We start from the raw sequence: 26,489 nt of genomic DNA on the forward strand, positions 1-26,489 counted from the left end.
ACCAGGCACTAGTGTGGCCATGCTCTGCAGCTGTGAAATTCTTCCTTTGGTTTCTCCAAGCAAAGAATCCTCTAAAAAGAATCTCATCTATTAATGTGATTATTAATCTGGAAAAAAAAAAAACCCACTTCTCAATAAAATGAATCTATGACAAAAAAAAAAAAAAGAGTTTGAAGAAGTCAGTTTCTTCCAGCTGAGTTCCCCACCTCTGCTCTCAACAGGGCATACGATGCCACAGGGCATGCAAGCAAAGACAGTGTGCCCAGAGCGTCAACAGGAAGCCTGCCCCAGGGGAGGGCACACCACACGTGGAGTAGCACCTGCTGTGCAGATGCCACAGGAGAAACAGGCAGGACCCTCAGCTGCCATGTTTCCTGGGTCCCCTAAGTGCCAAGCACAGGGATGGCTGTCCTATCCAAGTTAGCTCATTTAATTCTGACAATCACTCCACAGTAGGCGCTATTATTCCCAGTATACAGAAAAGAAAACTGAGGCCCAGCGGGGACAGGTTCAGGGTCATGTAGTGATTGACCTTTGGATTCAAACCTAGGTTGGGCCAATTCTAAAGCCCTCATTATCTCCATGACACAACACAGTTCTGCTTCCTCTGATCTTATGAACTGTGTCTTGAAATATTTAGACAAAAAAGGTTCAGCCCCTCTAAGGGTCTAGTTGGCCAGAGAACCCAGACTGGAGCTGGTATGCTTAAGGGGCACAACAGGACATGGGCATTCCAAGGAAGGAAAATGGAAAGGAAGCTGGAGGGCCACGGGTCAGCTGGCAGCAGCCAGAGAGTGCCCTGACAAGCAGGCTAATATGGTTTAAAGCAAAAAACCTTTAAGCTAACAATCACAAAGCAAAAACTTCTGATCTGTAATACCATTTCCAATCTTCCCAGACTTCAATTAACTCTAAAATTTAGATGTGATTTACATACAGTGAAATGCACAGATCTTAAATGTAGTTGTCATGAGTTTTGCCAAAAGTTTACATTAGCATAATCCAAATTCCTATCCTTGTCAATACCTTCTAGTCCCAGTGGCAACTGCTGTTCTGATTTCTATCATATTACTTTTGCCTGTTCTATGACTTCATATAAATAGCATCTGGCCAGGCACGGTGGCTCACGCCTGTAATGCCAGCACTTTGGGAAGCAGAGACTGGCAGATCACCTGAGGTCAGGAGTTTGAGACCAGCCTGACCAACAATGGAGAAATCCCATCTCTACTAAAAATAAAAAAATAGCCAGGCATGGTGGCGCATGCCTGTAATTCCAGCTATTTGGGAGGCTGAGGTAGGAGAATTGCTTGAACCCAGGAGGTGGAGGTTGAAGAGAGCAGAGATCGTGCCATTGCACTCCAGCCTGGGCAACAAGAGCAAAACTCTGTCTCCAGAAAAAAAAAAAAAAAAAAAGCATCTAACAGCATGTACTCTAGTGTCTGGATTCTTTTCCTCAGCATAAAGTTTCTGAGATGTGGCAGGGCGTGGTGGCTCATGCCTGTAATCCCAGCACTTTGGGAGGCTGAGGTGGATGGATCATCAGAGGTCAGGAGTTTGAGGTCAGCCTGGCCAACATGGTGAAACCCCATCTCTACTAAAAAATAAAAAAATTAGCCAGGCATGGTGACAGATGCCTGTAGTCCCAGCTACTTGGGAGGCTGAGGCCAGAGAATCACTTTAACCTGGGAGGTGGAGGTGGCAGTGAGCCAAGATCGTGCCACTGCACTCCAGCCTGGGTGACAGAGCGAGACTCCACCTCAAAAACAAAGTTTCTGAGATGTATCCAGGTTGTTGTTTGGATCAGTTTGTTTCACTGTATTTGCACACTACTCAACACAATAGTATTCCACTGTAAGGATGCACCCCAATTGGTTTATTCATTTTCCTGTTGATGGACACTTGGTTCACTGTCAGTCTTCAGCTATTATAAATAAAGCCTCTGTTATGTTTTCATTTCTCTTGGGTAAATACCTAGGAGAGGAATGGTTGGGTTCTAGGGTAAGTGTATATTTAACTTTACAAGTCACTGGCAAATCATTTTCCAGAGTGGTTGCATGTCAAAAAAAGAGGTAAGGCTAAAAGTCATCATGTTGTCATGTGGACCGTGGAAGACACCACAGGATTAACTAAAACATGGCTTATCTACTCTAAGCTGGAATTTCAGCAACTTATTCTGCCAAACTGGTTCTCTCATGCTGATAAGGAGCTCCACTTACTTATCTTAGTAAGTGAAACTCCTACTTGTCTTAGTAAGCGAGTATGGTGGAATATGAACAAATACATTCATTCATCTTGGTGGAAGAAGGGTCGTGAAGGAAAAAACCACTCACTTTGCTGAAATAGTTCTTTGAGTGTTCTCTCCTTCCCAGACCCTCTCCAGGTCTCTCCACCTGAGCCGGGGCTCCAGTCAAGGACTCCAGGCTCTCTCCTCTCCTTTGTTGCCGCCACCTTCTGTCTGGGGTCCCCTTTACCTCATCCTCTCCACTTCCAAGGTCTTTCTTAGCTTTTCTTCCCTCCAAGCTGAGTGCAAATGTCAGCTCTAAGAACTGAGATGCTGCCCACTCCTCATCCTTTTCCTACCATCTGTAGCCATAGTGATTTCTCTCTGCCTTCCTCCCACCCTCCCTCCTCCCCTCTCTCTTCCTCTCTCTCCCTTCTTCCCACAGTCCTTTGCCTTTATCTGGTAACTTCTTGAGCTACAAACTTCAGAGGTGGGACTCTGCAGTACTCATCTTGCCTACTCTAGCCCATTCTCTGCATCTCGGCTAGTGACACACTTGTCAATGCAAGCATGATGATGCTCCGCTACTTAAAACTGGCCAGTGGTTTCTACTTCCCTCTTGGGTAGAAACAAATTCAGGCCTCCTCTCCAGCCTCACCTCTTGTTCCCCATCCTTCTTATATTTTGTCTTTTCTGATGCAATATCCATTTAGCCATTTTCTATATGCTATACTAAGATTATTTTCATTGGTATTCATCCGTGTCAGTTTTAATTTTTCAAGAAAGATTAGATTTAGTTTTTTTTTTACATGACTAACTTTTATTGCTTGTATGATTTTTTTTTCCTTTATGATAATTGCATTTCAACTGGGTACCTGTATTCTGGGAGACCCAGTCTGATAAGGAAGATTTGATTCTCCCATCACATTTAATCAGTAACAAACATTACTTTGTGCAGTTTTAGCCAGCTGTCAATGTTATTTTGCACTGACTATTTTTAAGAGTAACATCTAGTATATTTTGTATATATGATCAATAGTTTATATCAGTGAAAAAACAGCAGCTTTATGATAGAGGCAGGGAACAACAGATCAGAAGAAAGGGAGACAAGGAGAGAGGTGAATGGATGAGGGAAGGGGTAGATTCAGAGAGTGAGAATGCACAGTGGGCTCAAAACATGCTGCTTTATTCAATGAGTCAGACTCTATCACTGCTTCTAACCCAGTGCCTAGCACAGAGTAGGTACCAAATAATGAATGATTCATTGATTAACTGATCAATGTTAAGGAACAAGACAGGGCAGCATGACTGAATGCCAGCATCAGCACTGGAGATGTACATGCTCAGAAGCTCCTTATAAGGAATCATCTCTGGCTGGGATGCAGTGGCCAAACACACAGGAAGGATAACTCTGAAAGAAACAACTGAGTGTGGTTACCTACAGGGGTAGAGGGGAACACAGTGGATAGGCAGGGAGATGGGAATGAAATAGAAAAGTAAATCTTCTCTGAATATAGCTTTCTGTACTTTTTGAATCGTGTTTGAACTTTCTGACTTTTTGAACCATGTTAAGGTTTCATACATTTGAAAAAATAATAAATTCAACAAGGATGGGGCAGGGGATAAAAAAAGGATTTTTAAAACCCTATAAACAAAAATTCACTTGTGTTTCAAATAAATAATATAACCACACTGAAGGGGAGGCAAGAAAGAAATAACCTGAGTAACTATGAATATAGTATTTTGACTATTTAATCAAAGGTTAAAGGCCAAAAAGAACCATACATAGTTTGTAAGTTTGTTTCTCACAGGGGGGTACATGTTAATAATTCTGAAACTACTTTATATGTATTCTAAGATACATAACAAATGTAGGAAAGCAAATAAGAAAAGGAAGAAGGCCAGAATGAGCACTGTGGAGTTGGATTAAAACTAGAGGTTACCAATATGAGCTCACAGTTTTCAATATACATGCAGATAATTACAGAAATAGATATAGAGGCGTGGGGGCTGCAGGTATACACATACATGTATTTCCTAGCCCTGTCCACTGAGAAGACTGGAAACAATGAACAACAGGCAAAGCAACATTCAGATCGTGCCTTCTAAATACAATTGGTCCTCCATATCAGGGGGTTCTGCATCCATGGATTCAACCAACCGCAGATGGAAGATATTTGGGGGGAAAAATGCATCTCGACTAAACATGTATAGACCTTTTCTCCTTGTCATTATTCCCTCAACTGTACAGTATAACAACTACTTACATAACACTTATATTGCATTAGGTATTATAAGTAATCTAGAGATGGTTGAAGTATACAGGAGGATGTGCACAAATTATATGGAAACACTATGACACTTTATATCAGGGACTTGAGGGTCCATGGATTTTGGTCTCCATAAGAGGTCCTGGAACCAATCCACCACAGATACTGAGAGACAAGTGTATTATTGTCTAAGAACCAGTGATCCTTGAAGAAATGGCTGACTCTAAGGCTGGAGCAGAAAAGTATAAGATAAGACTAGAACATCTATCTTGTGGTGTCAGAAAGGAAGCACTTGTGTCAGTTTATTTGGGTTGCCATAACGGAATATCATAGATTGGGTGGCTTAAGCAATAGAAATTTATTTTCTCCAGTTCTGGAGGCAAGAAGTTCAAGATCAAGGCGTTGACAAGTCTGGTTTCTCCTGAAGCTGTGTGCATCCCTGGAGTCTCTCCCTCTTCTTATGTAGGCACCAGTCACCTGGGATTTGGGCCCACCCAGATGACCTCATTTAACCTTAATTACCTCCTTAAAGTCCCTATCTCCACATATAGTCACATTCTCAGATGTACTAGGAGTCAGGACAAAATAATAAATATTGGGGGTGTGGGGGTGCCAAGACTCAGTCCATAAAAGCACCCAAAAATGCATATTAAGGGACACAGGAGCCAGTGTGAAGAGGCTCCTACTGGCCAAATCTCAAAAACTTAAGCAACAATCGAGTATATATATGAATCCAGAATATATGAAGAACTCTATAACTCAGAAATAAAAAGACCGATAATTCCATTTTTAAAAGGGCAAAGGATTTCTTCAAAGAAGATATACAAACAGCCAGTAAGCACATGAAAAGATGCTCAACATCATAAGTGATTAGGGAAGTGCAAATCAAAATCACAATGAAATACCACTGCACACCCACTAGTATGGTTACAATCAAAGACAATTAACATATGTTGGCGAAAGTGTGAAGAAACTGGGACCCTCATACATTGCTGGTAAGAATGTGAAATGGTACAAAACACCATTAAAAACAATCGAGTACTTCCTCAAAATGTTAACCACAGAATTATCGTATGACCCAATCATTTAACTTCTAGTTATATACTCAAAGAGAATTAAAAACACATATCCATGCAAAAACTTGTACACAAATATTCATAGCAGCATTATTCATAATTGCCAAAAGGCACAAACAACCTAAATGTCCATCAGCTGATGAACAGATAACACATTTTGTAAGGTGGGTGGGGCCAGGCACAGGAACTCACACCTGTATTCCCAACACTTTGGGAGGCTAAGGTGGAAAGATTGCTTGAGGCCAAGAGTTCAAAAGTGGCCTAGGCAACATGGTAAGAGCCTGTCTCTACAAAAAATAAAATAAAAAATTAACCAGTTGTGGTGGCATGTGCCTGTAGTCCCAGCTAATCCAGAGGCTGAGGCAAGTTCAGGAGTTCAAGGTTTCAGTATGCCATGACTGTGCCACTGCCTTCCAGCATGGGCAGCAGAGTCAGCCCCTGTCTCTAGAAGAAATAAAAAATAAAACACAAAATGTAGTATGTCCATAAAATGTAATATTATTCAATCATAGAAAGAAATGGCATACTGATTCATGCTCTATCTATCACGGATAAACCTTGAAAAAAATTACACTAATAGAAAGAAGCCAGACACAAAAGGCCAAATATTGTATAATTAATTCCATTTATATGAGATACCTAGAGTAGTCACATTCACAGAGACAGAAAGTAGATCAGTGGTTGCCAGGAGCTGGCAGAACAGGGGCATGGGAAGTGACTGCTTATGGATAACAAGTTTCTCTTTGGAGTAATAGAAATATCCTAAAATTATATATGAAATTGTGAGGGTTACACAACTCAGTGAATATACTTTAAGCCACTAAATTATATACATTAAAAGGGTGAATTTTATAGTGTGTGAATTATATCTCAGTAAAGCTACTATAGATACATTTGTAAAAGAAGAAATGAATAAAGCTAGTAGTGGATTATGACCACAGAATAAAATAAAAATCCATGACATAAACACTGGTTTTTAAAAAATGAATAAAAGGGGTGTTGTAGTTCTGATTACTTGGGAGGCTCAGGTGGGAGGCTCACTTGAACCAGGACGCTGCACTGCACTATGACTGCATCTGGCAACAGCCACTGCACTCCCGCCCAGGCAACATAGCAATATCCCATTTAATTAAAAAAAAAAAAAAAAACAGAAAAAAATGAATGAATGGAAGAAAAGAGAAAGCTCTGGCTCTGGCTCACACTAGGATTCTAACTAATACATCTAAAAGGAATGAAGATTCAAATTAGAAAATAACTATTTGGCAACCACCACAATAACAACAATTTTCTTTTTTTCTTTTTTCTTTTTTTTTGAGACGGAGTTTCGCTCTTTTTACCCAGTCTGGAGTGCAACGGCGCAATCTTGGCTCACCGCAACCACCGCCTCCTGGGTTCAGGCGATTTTCCTGCCTCAGCCTCCTGAGTAGCTGGGATTACAGGCACACACCACCATGCCCAGCTAATTTTTTGTATTTTTAATAGAGACGGGGTTTCACCATGTTGACCAGGATGGTCTCGATCTGTTGACCTCATGATCCACCCGCCTCGGCCTCCCAAAGTGCTGGGATTACAGGCTTGAGCCACCACGCCCAGCCAATAATAACAATTTCAAGCAAAAGCCATCAATGGATATTAAAAGTCACTGGCAAAGTATGAAATAAAATGAGATATTTATAGTCTCAAAGTGTCTTCCCACAAGATACTTCAATACAAACATCCAAGAGAATAACTTTACTTTGGAGAAACCTGGTAGATACCACCTTACTAAGTGCTCAAATCTAATATCATTGGTAATTTGACATCAAGTGCTACAACAGGATGCACTGAAGAAGAAGACAGCATCAATTATCTACTTTTGGCAAAAATGTATAACTCAAATCTAACCATGAGGCCAGACAGGCCTAAATTGAGAAACATTTTAGAAAATAAGCAACCAGTACTCTTCTAGTATCAAGGTCATGTGTAAGTCTGTTTTCATGCTGCTGGTAAGGACATACCTGAGTCTGGGTAAATTATAAAGAAAAAGAGGTTTAATGGACTCACAGTTCTATGTGGCTGGGGAGGCCTCACAATCATGGAGGAAAGCAAAAGGCATGTTTTACATGGCAGCGGCAAGAGAAAGAACGAAAGCCAAGTGAAAGGGGTTCCCCTTATAAAACCACTAGATGTCCTGAGAGTTATTCACTACCATGAGAACAGTATGGGGGAAACTGCCCCCATGATTCAATTATATCCCACTGGGTTCCTCCCACAACACATGAGAATTTTGGGAGCTACAATTCAAAATGAGATTTGGGTGGGGGCACAGCCAAACCATATCTTTCCATCCCTGGCCCCTCCCAAATTGCATGTTCTCACATGTCAAAACCAATCATGCCTTCCCAGCACTCCCTCAAAGTCTTAACTAATTTCAGAATTAACTAAAAAGTCCACAGTCCAAAGTCTCATCAGAGACAAACAAGTCCCTTCCACCTACAAGCCTGTAAATCAAAAGCAAGTTAGTTTCTTCCTAGATACAATGAGAGTACAGGCATTAGACAAATACACCCACTCCAAACAGGAGAAATGGGCCAAAACAAAGGGGCTACAGGACCCATGCAATTCCAAAATCCAGCAAGGAAATCAAATCTTAAAGCTGCAACATGATATCCTTTGACTCCATGTCTCACATCCAAGCTATGATGATGCAAGAAGTGGGTTCCCAAGGTCTTGGGCAGCTCGACCCCTGTGGCTTTGCAGGGTATAGCCTCCCTCCCAGCTGCTTTCACAGGCTGGCATTGAGTGTCTGAGGCTTTTCCAGGCTCGTGGTAGAAGCTGTCAGTGGATCTACTGTTCTGGGCTCTGAAGGATGGTGGCCCTCTTCTCATAGCTCAACTAGGCAGTGCCCCAATGGGGACTCTGTGTGGGAGATTCAACCCCACATTTCCCTTTTGCACTCCCCTTGCAGAGGTTCTCCATGAGGGCCCTGCCCCTGCAGCAAACTTTGGCCTGGACATCCAGGCATTTCCATACATCCTGTGAAACATGTAGGTGGAGGTTTACAAACCTCAATTCTTAACTTCTGTGCTCCCGCAGGCTCAACACTATGTGGAAGCTGGCCAGGCTTGGGGATTGCATTCTCTAAAGCCACTGCCCAGGGTCTACCTTGACCCCTTTTAGCCATGGCTGGAGTGGTTGGAATACAGGACACCAAGTCCCTAGGCTGCACACAGCTGGGGGGCCCTGGGTCAGGCACATGAAACCATTTTTTCCTACTAGGCCTCTGGGCCTGTGATGGGAGGGGCTGCCACAAAGGTCTCTGACTTGCCCAGGAGACATTTTCCCCATTGTCTGGGTGATTAACATTTGGCTCCTCATTACTTACACAAATGTCTGCAGCCAGCTTGAATTTCTCCTCAGAAAATGCATTTTTCTTTTCTATCACATTGTCAGTCTGCAATTTTCTGAACTTTTATGCTGTTTCCCTTTTAAAATTGAATGCTTTTAACAGCACCCAAGTCACCTCTTGAATGCTTTACTGCTTAGAAATTTCTTCTGCCAGATACCCTAAATCATCTCCCTCAAGTTCAAATTTCCACAAACCTCTAGGGCAGAGCAAAATGTTGTCAGTCTCCTTGCTAAAACATAGCAACAGTCACTTTTACTCCAGTTCCCAGCAAATTCCTCATCTCTATCTAAGACCACCTCAGCCTGGATTGCATTGTCCATATCATTATCAGCATTTTGGTCAAAACCATTCAACAAGTCTCTAGGAGGTTCTAAACTTTCTCACATTTTCTGTCTTCTTCAGAGCCCTCCAAAGCTGTTCCAACCTCTGCCTGTTATCCAGTTCCAAAGTTGCCTCCACATTTTCAGGTATCTTTACAACAGCAACCTACTCTATGGGTATCAATTTACTGTATTAGTCTGTTTTCATGCTGCTGATAAGGACATACTTGAGACTGGGTAAATTATAAAGAAAAAGATTTAATGGACTCACAGTTCCACATGCCTGGGGAGGCCTCACAATCATGGTGGAAGGCAAAAGGCACGTCTTACATGGCAGCAGGCAAGAGAATGAGAACCAAATGAAAGGGGTTTCCCATTACAAAACCATCAGATGTTGTGAGAATTATTCACTATCATGAGAACAGTATGGGAGAAACTGACCCCATGATTCAATTATATCCCACCGGGTTCCTTCCATAACACATGGGAATTATGGGAGTTATAATTCAAGATGAGATTTTGGGGGCATAGACAAACCGTATCAGTCATAAGAGACAGAAAGACTAAGGAAGTGTTTCGATTAAAGGAGACTAAAAAGACATGACAGCTAAATATGATATATGATCTTGGATTGGATCCTGAACCAGATAAGGGGCAAGAATAAATCCTGTATATTAAATATCAGTGTTGCATCAGAGTTAACTCCCTGAATTTGATAAAATTCAGAACGATCTCTCCTCACTACCTTCCCAGGCTCCTCTCCAGGGCCTCTGCACATGGGCGTCTGGGCCCTTCTCTTGTCTGGACTGCCCCTCACTTCATCCTTCCCCTATGCACGGTCTTTCCTAACTGTCCTTACATAAGAAAATGACTTTGGTTTTAAGAAATTCACACTGAAATATTTAGAGGATTAAAAAAAAACAGGGGCCAAGTGAAGCCTCCCCAAGGGGCATACCCAGATGCGATGAGCCAGAAGTCATGATCCTGGTTCCTGAGGAAGAAGCTGGAGCTGGCATGCAGGGCAGGAAGGGTGACAAGTAACCTGCTCTTTCAGAGGTGGTGGTGCAAAGGCAAAGGAGAAAGCCCAGGCCCACTGGAAGGAACATGAGGTGAGCTGGTCTAAGGAGACCTGCCAGCATTAGCAGAAGGAAAGCAAACCATTATCCCAATAATCTAACCATTTATAAAGTGTGCCACAAGACTACTCAATGCCCTGGATTGTCAGGAGACTGAGCCTATGAATGGCCTAAATTAAATAAGAGAGATAACCCTAAGAGCTACCCAGTAGGCACCACGTGAAAAGAGAATCCACCACTAGGGATAACTCCAGGTCTAGTTCAGGGTAAACAGACTATGAAAGAGATTTCATGGGGCCAGATATGCTTTAAGTTTCAACTTTATTGTTTGAGTTTCTCATAAAGAATGTAACTACTGATATAATACTATTGCCATCAGGGAGAAAAAAACAATCTGAACTGTTAAAGAGCAAAAAGGACACACTAAAGGGAAGGGAAAAAGACATTCTCCAAGGCTTCCAACAGTGATTACAGAACCATCCTCAGACCTGTCAGCTTCCAAGGTCCTATCCTCAGGCATTGGCATTAGCTTTTTCTTCCACTCCAGAGATGCTCAAAAACTGCATTTCTTTTTTTATTATCTTGTTGTTATTGTTGAGATAGGGTTTTGCTCTGTCACCCAGGCTGCAGTGCAGTGGCACAGTCACAGATCACTGCAGCCTCAACCTCCTGGGCTCAAGCCATCCTTTCACCTCAGCCCCCACTCACAAGTAGCTGGGACTACAGGTGTGCACTACTATGCACAGCTAACTTTGGTATTTTTGTAGAGACAGGGTTTTACCATGTTGCCCAAGCTGGTCTCAAACTCCTGGACTCAAGTGGTCTGCCCACCTGGACCTCTCAAAGTGCTGGGATAACAGGTGTGAGCCACTGTGACCAGCCAAACACTGCATTTCCCCCATTCTGTTTATTCCACTTCCCCAATCCCAGTGAGGAAGCTCAAAGGTGCTGTGTGCCCAATGAAAGGAAAACAATATAGGGGATTCTTCTGACATAGGCATTTTAGTTCCAAGGCCCCAGGGAGACAAGGGAGAACAATGCCAGACAGGGGCCCTCATTGAGATTCAGGCAGACAAGCACATCTGCAGAGATGAAGGGGTGTGGGGTATGAAGAGAGGACCAGAGGTATAAGTCAGCATTCCAGGCTGCAAGCAAGAGTCAAGAGGGGCATGAAAATGACACACTGAAGCACTGGTTTTTGAAAGGGACCCCTCCTGCCAGCTTGCTCACTCCATCCTCTGCCAGACCCCACTGAGAAGTCAGGCTGAAGAGGGGGCAGAGAAAGGAAGTCACCCTGGCATGAACTGAGCCACATCATCCCAGTGCTGCCTCCTGCCTCTGAGATTGTGGCAGGCTCCCTTCCTTCTTTAACCAGAGATACCCCTGCCCTAGGCCAGAGCTGGTTTTATGCTTCGCTTTCCTCTCCCACAACCCCCACATTACTACACATTTCCTCTTCACTTTCCCTCAGCTTAGCCAAGCTGAGACTCTTGTGTCTAACAACAGGATGAGAAGGAGAGAGACCTTTAGTCAAAGGGAACATCAAGTCTGTGAGGCGTGGATGCAATAAGATAAAATGATGCATCGTTTCCATATTACTAAAGCACTATTACCAATAAGGACTTTACAAGATGAACTGTCCTGCCCCAAGATATGAACATCCTAAGAGGGGAGGAAGGAACGCCTAGCACTAAGGGGTGCCCCTCTTTGCAGCACTAACAGAGCTGATGTAGGTCCCAGGGAAGAGAAACCCAGCCTGCTACTCAGGAAGCACACACCTATGGCTGACAGACTGGAGTTTACAAGGCCTAGGTCTCATCCTGCTCTGCTCTGCCTAACTGAAGAGCCCAAATCAATGGCTTCATCTCTTCAGGCAGCAGTTTGCTGGACTCAGAGTAAAGGATAATTTGGGCATTCTGTCTGTGGTTATAAAGAAGGGAGAAAAATGTCCTTTGTCTTATTACTGAAAAGTCAAATGTCAAGTTACATCTCTCTCACAGAATTATTGATTTAAATAGCTGACCCTGGTCTAAAACTGCAAGGTTACTATGGGGTTACTTAAAACAGCAAAAATTCAAAATGCAACCTAAATATTCAATAAAGCCAATTAAATATGAGCATTAATTCCTTGGAATATGATGCAGTCAATTCTCAAAAGACTTTTAGACTTTTTAAAGTCTAATTGAGAAGACTGTAATCATAGAGAAATGTTCACAAACTAATGCTAAGTGAAAAAGGGGGCATATAATGTTATATACCAAGTATAATGATGAAAAATTATACCTACATTTAGAAAACACAAATTATAATCGTTGTTGGGGAAGGAGATTGGGTGACTTTTTATGTCAACTTTAAAAATGAAAAAAAAAAAGGTAATTTTTAAAATAGAAAAGAATAACTCTTAAGACTTAAAAATTATCAGGATTTGTTGGTTTTTTGCTTTTGTTTTTTTACAAAAAGTTGAATAGTGGGAAGATTATTTTTTCAATAAATAAACCAAATCAGTCCAGCATTTTCTGGCTGCCCCTCCAATTATAGAGGATTCGATCATCATCTGCACTCTGCACTATCCTTCAAATGATGCAACTACCGCCTCTGCACTTTAGAAGTTTTATTAGCTGCTTTGCAAATGAAAAGGCTATTAAGTAACTCTCAGTCTATAGGTTAATTAGATTTCTCAGTGCATTTTATCAACTTTAATACACATTTGAAAAGCCTAAATTGTCCTATATTGATCCAGTAAAACTGTTCCCCAAAGCATTTCTCTGCACCATGAATTTGGTTATATCAGAAATCTAATTAACACTCTTCTAATATAGAAAGTGACAGAGTGATATCAAGAGAGGCAGTTAAGAAAAAAGAATGTAGACTCTGGACAGCACGCCTGGGTTCAAATCCTGACTCTACCACTGTGTGACCTAGGGCAAGTTACACAACCTATGTCCTGGGCATTTTTATCTGTAAAATGAAGAGATAACAATTCACAGAGGGTTGTTTGTAGGATTAAATGACAAAGTATCTAGAAAATACTTAGAACAGTGCCTGGCACATAGTATATGCTTCATAAATATTAATTACTATTATTTATCCTTCTTCCTTTCACTTTAACACAGCTGTTTCCCACCCCACCAACATTAATCCTTTCAAAGTAACAGCCAGAGTGAATGGAAGACTGCACTTTAATAACATGATTAATCATTAACTGTTATACTGAAAATATAAATCCACAGACTTGTAATTCTAAGATGATTTATACCACCCCTTAGCAAGCATGAACATTTAGTAGTAATTTCTGCTGAACTAAAGAGATCCAGCTTGATGAAATGATAAAACAAAGTTGTTTTTGTACTATTAAATTATTTAATAGTATTTCCTAACACTGATGTAAAGAATGCTTCTATAAATACTTTCCTCAGAATACTTTTAGATGAAAAACATTCCCTTCAACTGCTGAGGACTTCTAAGCATCTAAATTTCCAAAATTCTTTAAATTTCAACTAAGCATTCAATTTTACTTTAGAAACAGCATGCATATTTCAGGAAAGTTAAATCCACCTTAAGAATCCATGATAATTCATGTTGTCTTTAAAAATATCAGAAAACACTCTAATGTCCTATATGTAAATGTGCTTTGTAAATTTTACAATTCCATGAAAGTTTTACATACTTTTCTTTAAGAATCAAAATAGCTAAAATTACTGAAGTAGGGAAATTTAGGTGCTGAAAGACCTATAAAATTTCTTCTAAATCAAGAGATACAATCATTTATAGAAAAACACTCAACTTCCCCACTAAAGAAACCTTGGGCAACCTGGGTTAATCTTACAATGCGCACAGCTCTGAGCCTAGAATGCCTTCTCCAGCAAACCTGTCCAAGCCAATCTCAGGTCCCTCTGCCTCCCTACCTCTCCTTTGAATACCAGCACCAGCACTGAGGAATCATCCTGCTGTGTCTCACCACAATCGGGCAACAACACCTATAATTAGTTTTGGCTCAAGGTTAGATATTACTGTATCTTCCTTATGCTTTTACTTGTGTGAGGGTAGAATTCCAGTGCACCCCTGCCACACTGCAAGTACCTGAGCTCTGGTGTACACACTTCTTCCAGTTATTCAAGCAAACACTAATCTAGGTGCAGCTACAAAGGGTTTTGCAGATATAATTAAGGTCTCAAATCAGCTGACTTTTTTAAAAGGCGATTATTCAAGTAGGTCTGCCTAATCACATAATCCTTTAAATCTGAGCCCAAAGGTCAGCAGTAAGAGAAGTCTGAAATATCTGAAGCATGAGAAGAATTGGACACAAGAAGATTCTCCACGGCTGGCTCTGAAAATGGAAAAGACCATGTGGCAAGGAACATGGGCAGCAGCTGACAGACAGCAAGGAGACAGGACCCCTGAAGTCCTGCTGCCCCAAAAGAACAGAATTCTGCCAACAACCCGAATGCACCTGCATGCAAATTTCTTCCCAGAGCCTTCTGACAAGAACTTGGCCAACACTTTGATTTCAGCTTTGTGATACCTAGAGCAGGAAGTCAACCCAGTTGCACTGTGTCAGGACTTCTAATCTACAGAACCATGAGTTACCTAATGGGTGTTATTTAAGTCACTACATTTGTGAAAATTTGTAATGGCAGCAGTAGAAAACTAAATACAATGTATGTATGTATGTACATCATTCTCTCCTGGGAGGTTGTTGGTAGTGTGGAGACAAGCTATAATCCTTTGAAATGTCTTAAGCATACTGCTGGGGACCAAACAGAAACACAGTACAATAAATTATTGCTACATGAACTGAATAGAACAGAACAGAAAGGATGAGCAAGTGACACAGATGAGGGTGACCTCAAGAAGATTCCAGGCAGCCCTTGGGGGTACTGTGCTTATGCCTACTTATTTTCTATATGCTGTGGGAAAGGGAACTAGAATGAAAGGATCACAGCAAGGCAAAAATCTAAGGCAACTGGGCATGATGGTTCACGCCTGTAATCCTAACACTTTAAGAAGCCAAGGTGGGTAGATTGCTTGAGTCCAGGAGTTTGAGACCAGCTTGGACAATGTGGCAAAATCCCACCTCTACAAAAAATACAAAAAAAAGTAACCGAGCATGGTGGCACATGCCTGTCATCCCAAGTACTTGGGAGGCTGAGCTGGGAGATCCATTGAGCCAGGGAGGTCGAGGCTGCAGTGAGCCATGACTGTGCCACTGCACTCCAGCCTGGGTGACAAAAGAAGACCCTGTCTCCTCTATTTAAACATTAGCTGCGAAGAGGAGAGTCAAGACAAAAAAAAAAAAGCACTATTTCAGGAAGTACTCTGCCCTTTCCAGATTCTCCTGAGGCTGCTGCTTAGATACAAAAGACGCCCACAGGGAATACTTAGGCAGCCCTCCGGTAAGCAAGCCCTGTAGCCATCAGAGTTAAGATTTCCACCATATTGGATTCCCGGGAATTTCCAGCCTCCTGAAGGCATCTGACCACTCTCAGAAGCCTGTGGTAGTAGAAGTTGATGGATGCACCCTTTGAAGTCAAAACAATTATTCTTCTCAATATGTCCTAGTGATATTCCTTGGTCCTAGCACAGCTGGAATCAAAATGCACCAGTCACAAACAAGGAGCAATTACTCACAATGCATACATCTGGCAAAGGAGTCTAATCAAGAGAATGTAATAAACTTCTAAACATCAATATACTTTTTTTAAAAAGCCCAATTAGAAAAAATAATTAGGCACTCCACGAAAGATCTGGAATGTTCAATTAGCTTATGAAAAGTGATTGATATCATTAGCCATCAGAGAAACAAATTAAAACAAGGCAATACACTACTACACACTTAACAAAATGGCTAAAAGTCAAAATGGCTAACAGTTAAAGACGGACAATGCCCTGTATTGTTACAAATATGGAGCAACTGGCATTCTCATACTTTGCTGGTAATAATGCAACTTCTTTGAGAAATACTGTTTAACAGTTTCTGAGTTAAATGTGTGCCTACCTTCTGACTCAGTATTTCCACTGCATGTCAAGAGAAACAAAAGCATCTATCTACACAAAGACTTGTAAAAGAATGTTAAGAGCGGCAAAAACTGTAAATATTCAAATATTCATCAGTCGTGGTATGTTTATACAATGCAACAGATATACTGAATGAATGAATGACTCTCAAAAATATTGTTTCAAAAAGGAACCTAGGCAGACACAAAAGAGTATGTTCCCTATTGTCCTATATTATTCTGTGATATAGCTAGCCTAGAGTTAGAACCTGTACACTGCCATTTTATAAGAGACAAAACTGTTTCCATACTCCTCACAATGAATGCTAACCTTGGCCTCTGTGAAACTGCTAAAAGGTAAAGCTGCATGCCTTCTCTTATTTGTAACTATCAGAATTGCTGGCCTTTGTTTACCGGTACTGACCAGAGTAAGCACCCCCAGATAATTCCATCCTGGCGCCAAGCAACTGAAAAATCTGTGGACCCCACACCTGTCCAAATAATGTATAAACTAATGTTTATCTTAACCTCTGTAAACCACTTAAGTGGCAATTGGAATGACAAAAGTCCCCTGGCCCTTGAAATGTCCGGAGCCCCCCTCAACCTCGTCTCAGCCTAGGAGGTGATTGACAGCTTTCATTCCCATCTCCACTCCTCACCCCCACTCCCAAGGTGGTTTTGCAGGTATAAAAAGTCTTGTCACCCTTCTTTCTCTGCCACGGGTTGGAGAGACGTGAGTCCTCCGTGGTCGCCGGCAATAAATCCTGCAATTTGGCATACTTTTGTCTTGGTGTTGACTTTCTGTGCTCGGTCTGATACAATTCCATTTATATTAAGCTACAACCCAAAGTCAGTCTATGGTGAAGGGTGGCCAAATAGTGGGCACCTCAGGGAGGGAAGACAATACTGACAGGAAGAAATGCTATCTTGATCCAGGCAGTGGCCATAGCTGTATACATATGTAAAGGGGCACTGGATCTCTACTTTTTTTTGAGATAGGGTCTCACTCTGTTGCCCCAGCTGGACTGGCATGATCATAGCTCACAGTAAACCGTGAAATCTTGGGCTTAAGTGATCCCCTTGTAGTTGGGACTAAAGGCATGCGCCATCTAATTCATAAATTTTGGATGGGAGTTGGGAGGCAGGTCTCAAACTCCTGGCCTCAAGCAATCCATGCGCCTCAAGGTGCTGGGGTACAGGCGTGAGCCAGGACCTGTATTCTTGAAGATTTGTGCATTGTACTGTATGTAAATCTTACTACAGCAAAGTAATATTAAAAGGTTAAAAAAAAAAAAGCACTAACAATTACCTACAGAAGAAAAGACAAGTTGAGATTTCTAGAACAGCCACTGACTGGCTGGGTGAACGGTGTCACACCATACGCTGAGAAGCACAAAGTAACACACTCTATCTCTGCTCTTTTGCTTTGAATAAAATGCAGGAGCCAGACAAAACACTAATCAAGCCACTCCCTGCTGAAAATTTATTGCTGGAATTATGAAGCCTAGATTGCTCAGAGGCCCTGACGTTTGAGCCAGGCGCTGAGCTCGGTGCTTTATAGTCATTACTTCATATCCTTAACAAGCCCATGAGTTAAGACCAAACCCGCTTTAGAATTGGGAAACCAAGGGTCAAAAAAGCACTTTTCTCAGGATGAGAGAAAGCATATGTATCAATACATCTTGTACTCATCCATGCAGGACATTAGGGCGCTATGAACCTCAAAGACACTGGGTAGATGTCTGCAGAATGGACAAGGGGAAGACACGCAAATTTCTGAATGACTGACACTCAGAAGTACTGAACATCATGCTAAAGGCGACCTCCAGGGGAAGAGGCAGTCCTTCTATTAATACTAAGTCAGTAATAACCTCCCCATTTCCTCTTCTATCCTTACAACACAGGGCGTTGTAAGCCCACGTGTCCAAACGAAGGGAAAGAGTAATCATTTACACTACCGGCTAGCGTCTTTCACCGCACCGGAGACACCACGGGCAGCGCCCCCCATTGCGCAGGCGCCCAGGCTCGGCTCCGCCCCGCCGCGTCCCGTTCCGCGCTCACGCAGACGCAGGCCGGGTGCGCGACCGCGTACCTGCGCAAAGCTGGAGGCGCACACTTTTTTCTTCTTACTGGAGCCGTAGCCCCCGCCGCTGCTGCTGTTGTGGGAAGGGCTGGCCGGCCTTTTCTTGCTGTTCCGGACTATTCCGGGAGTGGAAGTGGTGGCCACAATTGGAATTTGAGCCGCCATCACACCCTCAGTCTTCCCCTGGTCCCCCACCTCTTTCCCAGCGCTGGCCCTGGAACTTCCTTTCCGCCGTTACTTCCGTCTTGATGCTGGAAAACCCGGCCTGGACCCAAAGCTGTCGCTGACTTCTCTCGGTGCAGTCTAAAAGGCGGAGCTCGGAACTGCCTGAGGCGTCCGGGCGGGAAGGTGGCAGCGGGCATAGTCCTCCCGTCGGAGCGCTCTGGGCGTGGGCCTTGGGTGGGGCACGTGCCTGGAAATCCCCAGTGATAGAAAAATAGAACATCTCCCAATCTTTTTAAGTAACTACGTTTTAAAGAATTGCGCGTTGTCTTTTCTCACGTAGTCAGAAGAGTAAGTTCTGTTGATGTGTCTGAGTGTAAAGCTGGGGTCATTCTCAGTACACCGCCAAGATACTGGCTTCCCCTTTCGCCCCTCGCTGTCTTCCCCGCGGAAAAGGTTTGATTATAAATAGTGCCCAAATGTATTTGAAGGGTAGAGTGGTTCTTAATCTCTTAAGATTCGCAGACTCTTGAGCATGGAATCTGTGCTTCCTACCCCACCCCCCGCGACCCCCTCCCCCCCATCAAATGTGTACAGACACAGACAAAATTTTACGGATCTCAGGGAGGTCACAGAGCTGCTAAAACCTATGGAACCTCATTCCCCTCACCCGCCTTGTTCTTTGCCTCATTCTACCCTATATTTTTACAAAACCTTTGCGACACTGTGTAACTAAATGATTTATAATCTGGTGGTTAATGTCTTTTTTGGCTCCTGCTAGAATGTAATCTTTATGAGGGAAGGGTCAGTTATGTTTTGTCACTTATCCGTCCCCCCAATCACAGTACCTTGCAAGTCATTGGTGCATTATAAGATTTTTTTTGAGATGGAGTCTCGCTCTGTCACCCAGGCTGGAGTGCAGTAGCACGACCTCGGCTCACTGCAACCTCCACCACCTGGGTTCAAATGATTCTCCTCCCTCAGCCTCCCAAGTAGCTGGGATTACAGGTGCCCACCACCATGCCCAGCTAATTCTTTGAATTTTTAGTAGAGACGGGCTTTCACCTTGTTAGCCAGGATGGTCTCAATCTCCTGACCTCCTGATCCACCCGCCTCGGCCTCCCAAAGTGCTAGGATTACAGGAGTGAACCACCATGTCAAGTCTGTAAGTATTATTAAAGGATGTAATTAACGAATGAACTAAACTACCTGCATTGACTGGTGGAAGCTACTGTGTTCGAATATAGGAAGCTGATGTATATTAGTGTTGATATTTTAAATAAAAAGGCTGCACAATGACTTAGAGGTTAGAGAGAAGGAGCAGTTAGGGAAACCAGCAATACTGTAATGTAATTTCTCCTTTGGAGAAAGGAATAAACCTACTAGTGTTGAAATGTTCTCTCCCTACAGTCTTTGATAAACCAGACGAAAACAAGCAATGGGGAAAGGATTCCCTATTTAATAAATGGTGTTGGGAAAACTGGCTAGCCATGTGCAGAAAGCAGAAACTGGACCCCTTCCTGACACATGACACTAAAATTAACTCCAGATGGATTAAACACTTAAACATAAGACCTGGCACCATAAAAACCCTAGAAGAAAATCTAGGCAGAACCATTCAGGACATAGGAGTAGGCAAGGACTTCATGACTAAAACACCAAAAGCATTGGCAACAAAAGCCAAAATAGACAAATGGGACCTAATCAAACTCCACAGCTTCTGCACAGCAAAAGAAACAGTCACTAGAGTGAATCGGCAACCAACAGAATGGGAAAAAATTTTTGCAGTTTACCCATCTTACAAAGGGCTAATATCCAGAATTTACAAAGAACTCAAACAGATTTACAGGAAAAAAACAAAAAAGCCCATTCAAAAATGGGCAAAGAAAATGAACACTTTACAAAAGAAGACATACATGAGGCCAACAAAAATATGAAAAAATGCTCATCATCACTGGTCATTAGAGAGATGCAAATCAAAACCACACTGAGATACCATCTCACGCCAGTGAGAATGGCGATCATTAAAAAATCTGGAGACAACAGATGCTGGAGAAGATGTGGAGAAATAGGAACACTTTTACACTGTTGGTGGGAGTGTAAATTAGTTCAACCATTGTGGAAGACAGTGTGGCAATTCCTCAAGGCCTTAGAAATAAAAATTCCATTTGACCCAGCAATCCCATTACTGGGTATATATCCAAAGGACTATAAATCGTTCTACTATAAGGACACATGCACACGAATGTTCATTGTAGCACTGTTTACAATAGCAAAGACCTGGAACCAGCCCAAATGCCCATCGATGATAGACTGGACAGGGAAAATGTGGCACATATACACCATGAAATATTATGCAGCAATCAAAAATGATGAGTTCGTGTCCTTTGTAGGGACATGGATGAATCTGGAGAACATCATCCTCAGCAAACTGAAACAAGAACAGAAAATGAAATACCACATATTCTCACTCATAGGCGGGTGAGGAACAATGAGAACACATGGACACAGGGAAGGGAGTACTACACACGGGGATCCATTGGGGGGAATAGGGGAGGGACAGCGGGGGGAGGGGGGAGCTGGGGAGGGATAGCCAGGGGAGAAATGCCAAATGTGGGTGAAGGGGAGGAAGGCAGCAAAACACACTGCCATGTGTGTACCTATGCAACTATTTTGCATGTTCAGCACATGTACCCCAAAACCTAAAATGCAATAAAAAAGAAAAAAAAAAGAAATGTTCTCTCCCACACCCCATCTCCTGTCCTATCCTCATCTAAAAGCTAGTCTTTTCCTCATTCCTTAACTCAAGGACTCACCTCCAACAAACCAGTCGTCACCTAAGCAAACTCTCGCTGCTGCCCCACTCTCCTCCCATTTTTCACCTCCCAGCTCACTTCTCTCCTTCACTGCTCCTGCCCTGGTGAATCTGTACACCATGTCTGCATCCAAGCAACAGCCTCCAGGTGGAAGTTTTGGCCACCATCTTTCCTAATCCATTCCTGACCCCAGACACTGGCTGCCAGAATGGGCTTTCTAAATTACAAATCTAATCATACCACTTACTTTCTTATATTCTTCAGGGCCCTTTTACCTTCAGGGTAAAATCTTTTCTTTCCCCACCCCCAGGATGAGAACATTTTAGCTTGGCATACAAGGTCCTTAATAACTGGACTCCGCCCCATTCTGTTGCTTGGTTCCCAAAACTTAATTCTTTGTGTTCTATCCAAGGACTAACTCTATTTCCTAGAGTGTACATTGTTCTCTTAGCTCATCATATTTTATTATTTCCTCTCCTAGGAATGCTTAGTTCCTTGCCTGATTATCATCCATTTTGCCTCAATTCAGATGCTACTTCCAATGAAAAGCTTCTGTCATCCGACACACCCTCCTTCCCCTTCCCTTTCCCTGTCCTCACACCATGCACTGAGCACGGGGGACCTGCTGGGCTGCTTTCTGTCATCCCTTATTGAGTTCAAACACCCAACTCCCTACTTTTTTTTTTTTTTTTTTGAGACGGAGTTTCGCTCTCGTTACCCAGGCTGGAGTGCAATGGCGCAATCTCGGCTCACCACAACCTCCGCCTCCTGGGTTCAGGCAATTCTCCTGCCTCAGCCTCCCGAGTAGCTGGGATTACAGGCACGCGCCACCATGCCCAGCTAATTTTTTGTACTTTTAGTAGAGACGGGGTTTCACCATGTTGACCAGGGTGGTCTCGATCTCTTGACCTTGTGATCTACCCACCTCAGCCTCCCAAAGTGCTGGGATTACAGGCATGAGCCACCGCGCCCAGCCCAACTCCCTACTTTTAAGAAGTCAGAAAAGTGGATACATGGCCATCTGGCTTCCTGTTACTAAATTCAGTCCTGATCTTGTCTGATTTCTTCCTTTCTGAAATTCTTCCCATGGTATCTGAAACACCACCATTTTTTTGTTTTCCTCTCTCCTAGCCAGTCTTCTGTTACCAAATGGTCGCTAATGCTATTATAGGTATTTCAAAATATATAGTCACATGTCCCTGTAGAGTCACTTTTTAAAAGTTTCCCAGGTGATTCTCATGATCAGCCAGGTTGGCAACCAGACTCTTCCACTGAATCCTTAGATAGTGAGAGTTCCTTGGGGCTTGGTCCAAGACCCTCTGCCCTTCTCAGGCGATACTCTCCCCAGCCATTGCACCAATTCTTAGGGATTCATTTACCATCCAAATGCAGACCACTTTCAGATTTGCATGCCTTATCTGGCTCTTTCTTCAAAGATGCGTACCCAAAGCTGGGCAAAGTGGTTCACGCCTGTAATTCCAGCACTTTGGGAGGCTGAGGCAGGTGGATCACTTGAGCTCAGGAGCTCAAGACCAGCCTGGCCAACATGGGTGAAACCCCATATCTACTAAAAAAAACCCACAGAAATTAGCCGAGTGTGGTGGTGCCCACCTGTAGGCCCTGCTACTTGGGAGACTAAGTCACAAGAATTGCTGGAACCCAGGAGGTGGAGGTTGCAGTGAGCCGAGCTTCCACCACTGCACTCCAGCCTGGGCGACAGAAGGAGACTTTGTCACAAACAAACAAACAAGATGCATAACCAGATGTAAAATTCCTTTCCCAAATATAAACTCAGATGCTTACACACATCTTTCACTCTGCGTGGCAAAAACAGAATTCAGATCCTCTCTTCTCTGAAATGTGTTCCTCCTTTGGTGTTTCCTGTCCCAGCAAATGCCATGATTAGCTACCAGTTCTTCGAACCAAAACTTGGGAGTCATCCTTGACTCCTCCGCTTCCTCCACTCCACACCATAACCATATTCCAGCCACCATCTTTCTCTGGACTTGCAAAGTGGCCTTATGAGTTCTTTTTCTGCTTCCACCTTTGGTCCCTGCAACCCAGTCCCAACATGTCATTCCAGATGATTACTTTGAAGATACAAATGTGCATTTTTCAGATCACACCCCACTCCCGTGCTTGAAACCATTCAGTGGCTTCCTGTGGTCCCTAGAATGAAGCCCATTGTCCATAAGGTGGTTCCAAAGATCCTTAGAGACCTGCCATCTCTCCAGCTTGCCTCTGTCCCAGGTCCCTGCATTCCTGCTCAGTTTTCACTTTTGTTAGTTCCAGCAACCAGCTGTGCCCCTTCTTCCTCAGGCCTTGACACACTGCTTCTCCTGCCTGGAAGCTGCTTTTCTCCCAGCCCCACCCTCCTCCGGTCTTACTAACTTCCACGTACCCTTTCCATCTTGGCTGACACACTATATTTTCTGTGTTCCCTCTCCTCTGGTCTGGTTTGACGTTCCCATTAATCTCAATGATTAGTGATTAATCCCTATTGATTACCTTTTTTTTTTTTTTTAGGAGGATCTTTCTGTGTAGCCCAGGCTAAACTAAAAGTCCTGGGTTCAAGGGATCCTCCCACCTCAGCCTCCAAGTGGGGCTGGGAATAGAAAAGCACATGCCATGCCCTGCTTTATTAAGTATCTTTTGCATGCTAATTTAAGAGGATGGAGACAAGAGCAAACAAAACAGAATATTCCCTGTTTCATGGAGCCCTCAGTCTAGTAGGGAAGGAAAGAAACGTATTTGTCTTCTCAGCTGGACTTAAGCTTCCTGTGGGCAGTTGCCAGAGTTATCAGGGATTGAGTGACAGAGCAACAACAGTTGACAGCAACAAGGAGAGTGTGAAAATGCTAGAGGACATCAGCTTGAGAAACCTGCCCCATGCCCGCCATGATAGCACCAGTTACTGCCCAGTGTTGGCACATATCGGGATCCCATACACCAGCTGCCTGTCTAACTCATGGGTTTCCTTGTCCACTGGTAAAGATAAATTAATACTGATGACCCACATTCTGCTAGCTTATGTGTTGAGACAGGGCCTAAGGCTCCCCTAAGTTCTCTCTCCAGTTATTCCTGAAAACTTGCAGGGTGTGTCTCACCCCTGCTGCTGTAATGTGAGCCCTCTCTTGCACTTCCTCTTCAGCTTTCTTCCTGGTACTTGCTGCTCCTATGTCCCTCACCGATGCCACACTTCTTTTGGCAAAGGCTGCTGGGGCTTTCCCTGGGATATCGATGCCCTGACTGGGGCATACCAGTTAAGCAGCTTCAGCTAAAGTCTTGATCCCAGTTAAGACAATGATTAAGAATGAATAATGTGCCTGCTAAGCTACTATGTATGACTTGAGACACAGAGTGCCTAATTCACTGCCTCTCAAAAATCTCAGTAAGCACAGTAGATATTTGGGCTCATGCTGCTACTGGATGGAAGACACACTGCTCATCTCTTGAAACCTTGTGTGAAGTGTGCTAGTCATGCTCACTGTATGAAACATGGCTGTTCAGTTGACAGGGGACTCCTTGATGAAGGGAAGAAACCCTGAGACTGTTGCAGTCAAGATCCTCAAAATCCCCCAACTCACAGATACTGAAAGAGACAGCTCAGTGTGCGCACCTACTCAGAGCTCTGGGGACATGCAGCTGAAAACAAACCCACTGTAGCGAGAAGCAGATGGAGATCCTCAGAGACCAGTCATAGTCCTCTCAGGAGTATGAGGGCAGCACTCATTCCTGGAACACCATCCCTGAGGAACCTTTCAAAGTAGCCTATGTTTTCTTTGTTGCAGACCAAAGTGTGTTGTTTGGTAAGTGCTTGTGTGTCATAAGCTCACTTGGGCAGACACAGTTTCTTCTTTGTCACTGTTTTCAGAGTATTTCAGGCCCTCGGCAACAATCTGCTAAGTGCTTCATTGTAAACAATTAATCAGTATTAGCAGAGAGAGCAGAAGACAGCTCGGGCCAGTGGATGTTGGGAGAGGCCTTTGCTCACTTCATTGCCTGCTATTTCTTGCCTGACAGCCGCATGGAAATATTTAAAAGCTGGGAAGAGTGACTGAAAATAGGCCTGACCGTGACATTTCCATGGTTCAAGACAAGAATACAACTGGAGGCCTACTTACCATATGCCTTGATATTTAAGTGTACAAAGCAAGCTAATAACGTGATAAAACATGTCTACCCTTCTCTCTTGGCAAATGTGTCTTCGTAACTAAGAAGGCCAGAATGTTCAGATTTCTTGGAGTTCTGCTCCGAATGTGGTAGGGTGTGAAGAGCTGTTCCAACCCTGAGCTCCACTTTTACCCCTTACTTCTCAGGGCATCTGGAAGGAACCATGTATGTGTGCACCTGTGGTAACCCCAATCCCTATATTCAAGCTTCATCCTTCCTCTCCTCAACCTGTATAAACAGCCTCCTCTTGACCACCGCTCAAGCCTTCAGGGATACACATCAAACCCAAGGACAAGGCCCACAGGGGCCCTCCCAGGGGGGCACAGGGCCACTTGAAAATGAGGTTCTGGGGTACCAAGTGCCAGAGCATGTTCTAAAAGGAGGGAGCCATGGACTTAGGTGGCACATTTCCCTGTCCCTATTCAGTCTCCTCTCCAAAGGCAGAGCCAGAAGACAGCCTTCTTGCCCAGGCAGGGCGTCACCTGAAGCCTGTGCTCAGAGTGTTAAGTAGGAAGACACCAGCTGCGGAGCAGAAGCCAGCTGCATGGAGTTCCAGCCTCCCTGACAACTGGAGTGGAAGAGGGGAAGGCAGATCTAGGAGGAGATCCAGTTGAGATGGTAGAAAGTTGAGCTGATTTCCATCTCTAAGCCTGGGTTTTCTTAGTAACAGAAGAGGTAACAGGTAGCAACCCCTGCAAGGTGGAGGGAGAGTGGTAGAGGCTTGGGAAGGGTCATAGGAAGATTGGAAAAACCACCCTTTAAAGGTACCATTAGGGAGAGAGCTAAGAAAGGACCTGTGAGAAACCTCCTGGCAGTGGCGAGTGGTACATCTGCTTGGGCAGGTTGGATACAGCTCAAGTCTCGAGGCACCCTTTATTGTGGTTACAATGTGTTTGGCAACCTTTAGTGGG

General features: G+C 43.5%; 2 protein-coding genes across 3 annotated transcripts in view; one reads left to right on the forward strand and one right to left on the reverse strand.

The window, feature by feature from the left end:
- LOC144579045 (uncharacterized) overlaps positions 1-16,324 on the forward strand; it is a 120,912-nt gene extending 104,588 nt beyond the window's left edge. Inside the window, exon 2 of the mRNA XM_078347984.1 lies at positions 9,358-16,324. Within this exon, the coding sequence (XP_078204110.1) occupies positions 9,358-9,472 (115 nt within the window). The 3' untranslated portion in view covers positions 9,473-16,324. The remainder of the gene's footprint in view (positions 1-9,357) is intronic.
- Positions 1-18,680, reverse strand: part of INO80C (INO80 complex subunit C) — a 37,114-nt gene extending 18,434 nt beyond the window's left edge. Inside the window, exon 1 of one of the 2 annotated variants that reach the window (XM_035270887.2) lies at positions 18,437-18,680. In XM_035270887.2, the coding sequence (XP_035126778.1) occupies positions 18,437-18,592 (156 nt within the window). In that variant the 5' untranslated portion in view covers positions 18,593-18,680. Of the gene's footprint in view, positions 1-18,302 lie in introns of both variants that reach the window. The other variant, XM_017963944.4, reaches the window with a different exon arrangement.
- Positions 18,681-26,489: the final 7,809 nt, after the last annotated feature.

This window comes from Callithrix jacchus, chromosome 13, assembly GCF_049354715.1.
Source record: "Callithrix jacchus isolate 240 chromosome 13, calJac240_pri, whole genome shotgun sequence".
Taxonomy (NCBI): Eukaryota; Metazoa; Chordata; class Mammalia; order Primates; family Cebidae; genus Callithrix; species Callithrix jacchus.